This window comes from Narcine bancroftii, chromosome 7 (assembly GCF_036971445.1).
Source record: "Narcine bancroftii isolate sNarBan1 chromosome 7, sNarBan1.hap1, whole genome shotgun sequence".
Lineage (NCBI taxonomy): Eukaryota > Metazoa > Chordata > Chondrichthyes > Torpediniformes > Narcinidae > Narcine > Narcine bancroftii.
Genome location: NC_091475.1, coordinates 10,005,429 through 10,008,974, shown reverse-complemented (window position 1 = coordinate 10,008,974; position 3,546 = coordinate 10,005,429). Strand labels below are relative to the sequence as shown.

General features: G+C 46.1%; 1 protein-coding gene across 1 annotated transcript; it reads left to right on the top strand.

Annotated features, from left to right (window-relative positions):
* The first annotated feature begins 209 nt into the window (after window positions 1–209).
* Window positions 210–989, top strand: olig2 (oligodendrocyte lineage transcription factor 2). The gene has a single exon (XM_069892346.1). It carries the CDS (start codon window positions 210–212, stop codon window positions 987–989), a length of 780 nt encoding a protein of 259 aa, XP_069748447.1.
* Window positions 990–3,546: the final 2,557 nt, after the last annotated feature.

Genomic DNA, 3,546 nt, shown 5'->3' with positions numbered 1-3,546 from the left:
CCGTGCCAGAAACAATAGCAGAGGTTCTCCGAATCCTCTTCGATCCGCTTATATAAACGCAGAAGAAGCCCCACGGCGGCTCTGCAAACACCGATAACATTTCAGCTTTACCTGGGAGCTAGGCAGAACGAAACATTCTTCTGTATGAACAGCTGGGGCGCCCAGGGCAAGTTGAAACTTCTCTCCCCGCCCCTCCTCAAGGCGGCCGAATGGATTCCGATGCCAGTTTGATATCAAGCCAGCCGTCTTCTCCGGAGGCAGACGGCGTTTTCCTGTCTGACGAGCCAACCTCGGGCTTCACCAGTACCGTGTCTTCCACGCAGAGCGATTGCGGGGCTCAGCACTGCGACGAGCGAGGGGGGCAGCTCAGAAGCAAGGACAGCATCCGGCTGAAAGACAAGAAGCAGATGAGCGAGCCCGAGCTTCAACAGCTGAGGCTGAAGATCAATAGCCGGGAGCGCAAACGGATGCACGACCTGAACATCGCCATGGACGGGCTGCGGGAAGTCATGCCCTACGCGCACGGACCTTCGGTGAGAAAGTTGTCCAAAATCGCCACCTTGCTCCTGGCCCGAAACTACATCCTCATGCTCACCAACTCGTTGGAGGAGATGAAGAGGCTGGTGAGTGAGATCTATGGTGGCCACCACAGCGGCTTTCACCCGTCGGCCGCTTGCGGGACCCTCGGCCACGGCGGGGCGCCTCTGCCCGGACACCCGGCTTCTCACGCGGCTCATCATCCCATCATGGCCCCGGCGGTCACTTCAGCCTCCTTGTCCGGCAGCAGCATTCCAGCCGTGAACAGTATCAGACCCCCTCACAGTCTCCTCAAATCCGCGTCGGCGGCCTCCGGCCCACTGGGCAGCGGTTTCCAGCACTGGGGAGGGATGCCATGTCCGTGTACCATGTGCCAGGTGCCAGCAGCACCCCATCATGTGGCCAGCATGACCACAGCCGGCATGACTCGACTATCCTCTGACAGCAAGTAACAGCCTGCATCAAGAGCGCAGAGACTCTTCCAATCGCCTTTAGAAGTTGAGGACTTAAACTCAGACAGGTTGTAACATCAGGTCGTTTCTTGTTATTCCTTTCCGGGGACCGAGGTAAATCTTACACCGGGTAAAATCGTTATCTTTGCGATGAGGTGTAGTTTTCTGTAGCTGAGAGAAGTTGCAGTAACCCCTTTCCAAAACCCACCCCCCCCCCCCCACGCTCTCTTTATTTCAACGTTCATCACAAAATGTATTAGGAGGCAATCGTTGCAACTGGAATCTAGAAAAAAACATCACGATTTTGATTAACCCATCTCTCTCTCTCCGACTTGCTCTCCCTCTCTCGGCTCTCTCTTTCGCTTTTTCCTCTCTCTCTCTCTCCACTCCCTCCCTCTCTCTCGCAAATTGGATGCAGTGATTTCACTTTGTAACGAGGTCCAAGGAAAGTGGAAACGGGAGACTGCAGCTTTACCTCATGTGAATATATTTGTAGTGTGACCCATCGGCGATGAAACGTGAATAAGTTACATTTGGAATCATTTTGGAAAAAGAAATAATTGATTCACCCCGTCACTAAATCACGATTGTAAGACCAGATGTCCGAAATTCATTGACCATCATACTCATCTATGGAAGATCAAGAGACGAGAAAGTCCAGAGAAAGAATAGTCACTTAGTTTCTTACTCTGGGAAGTGTTGACTAATTCAATTGGGAAGGAATATAGGCGAGAGACTTCGGAGCGCGGTTTCTCATGAGGGTTTGCAGTCTTGGAAACTTTCATTCCTGCGGTTCAATTCGAATCAAATGCGTCGGAAATACTTCCTCCAGCCCTGAATTTACAAAGACAAGTTTGTGCATTTTTCCTGAAAGTAGTGGTTACATTTTATGACTTGATAAATTCTTCGTGAATTGCGAACCCCACCGCCCTCGATCCCGACTCCTGAACTATTTCGTGAATTTAAAATTCTGCGCCTGTGTTTCATTTGTTCTTGGAGTGATTTCGCCTGTATGATTTCTGCGCGGTTTCCATGGCAGATTCAGCATCTCGTTGGATTTTAACCCGTTTTATCTCAAAACAAGCCGCTGCACCGCGTTTAACAACCCCCGATCTTAAGCGGATTGCTTGCTAAGAACCACCTGTAACGTCTTACTACAATAATTTCTTGTTTCCCATATGCAAGAGAGAATGAAGGAAGAAAAAGAGGCAAAACATGCTCTTCATCTTTTTATTTTTGTACAAAAATGTGCTAAATAATATTTATTACTTATTTCGTTTGGAGAAGTGATTGGTGGCTTAACTGTCGAGATTATAAAATTAATAAAAATCGATCTTGTGTGCTTTTCAATTGAGGTCTCGAGAAAAGAATATTATTTTTTAAAAATCTCTACATGCAAGGGAGGGAAATATCCCTCCAAAAGGCCATAGAAAGCAGACACATTTCCTACACACCAAATCTCAGTTTGCAGGTTGGCTTCTTTGCTCTGTGAAATTCCATCTCATTCTGTCCAGGAAGTATCAAAGTGGTGGGGTGGGGGGGGGGGGGGGGGAAATGAGTGAAATGTAATGTCAGTAGGAGTGAAGGACTTCCAAATACGACTCCGACCCTTTGGCAATGTGCACGCGTTTCCACCTTGTATGTACAGTGATATAAATTGTGCAGTTCCAACACTGGCATATTTTAATTGTACTCCTGTCCAATTCCAAAGTAAAACCATTTTGTAATCGATTAAATTAGTTGCTATTCTATTAGCGATCAGAAAAGAGAGTTGCACAAGGAATCACCGGGTTAAGTTTTTGTCTTTCTATTCTTGGGCAATGAACTGGGAGAGAGGGGGAGTGGAACGGAAGCGACTAAAAGCCCCTGCAACTATGAACAGGGACTGCCGACCGCAAATGATTTCCCTTCCTTGATTTTAAATGCCAAAAATAGTTAAAAAAAAACCAAATAAATGTGTGTTTTTCAATTTGAAGTCCCCCAGAAATATATTCTTACGCCACACGAGCCGACACGAGAAGCCAACGTTCTCGTCTGTTCCGAAAGGTCTTCGACCCGAAATGTTAATTCGGTATCTCTTTCCACAGATGCTGCCTGATCTCCTGAGCGTTTCCAACATTTTTGTTTCATATGTTCAGCTTCTGCGGTTTTTTAAAAACATTTTCGTCTTACATTGTTCGTCCAAAATAAGCGCCGAAAAAGAACCTTAAAATCTGAATACACAATAAAGCCTGTCTCCGGCTAAAGGAAAATAAAGAAAATAGTTTCGAAGAAAATATATTTATATTCACTTTGAGGGCTTTGGGGTTTTTTTTTTTTGCAACTTTCTGCACAATAACTGGTTCAGTTTAAATCGACAAGCAGCAGATGCCACAAATGATGGGCTGTAAAATATTGAATTACACATCTCTTTGCAGACGTTTTTCCTTTGCCACGGGTTGTTTCGATCGCACCCTTTTTACTCTGCGATTTAAAATTGAATTACAAAGCAAAAAAAAAAAGATAATGGATTAGGGAAAATATGATCCCACGGAAATATTCCCGACCATCGCCGTCC

Bases quoted from the DNA above. Each gene is read 5' to 3' on its own strand.
- olig2 (XM_069892346.1), top strand. From the start codon at position 210: ATGGATTCCGATGCCAGTTTGATATCAAGCCAGCCGTCTTCTCCGGAG.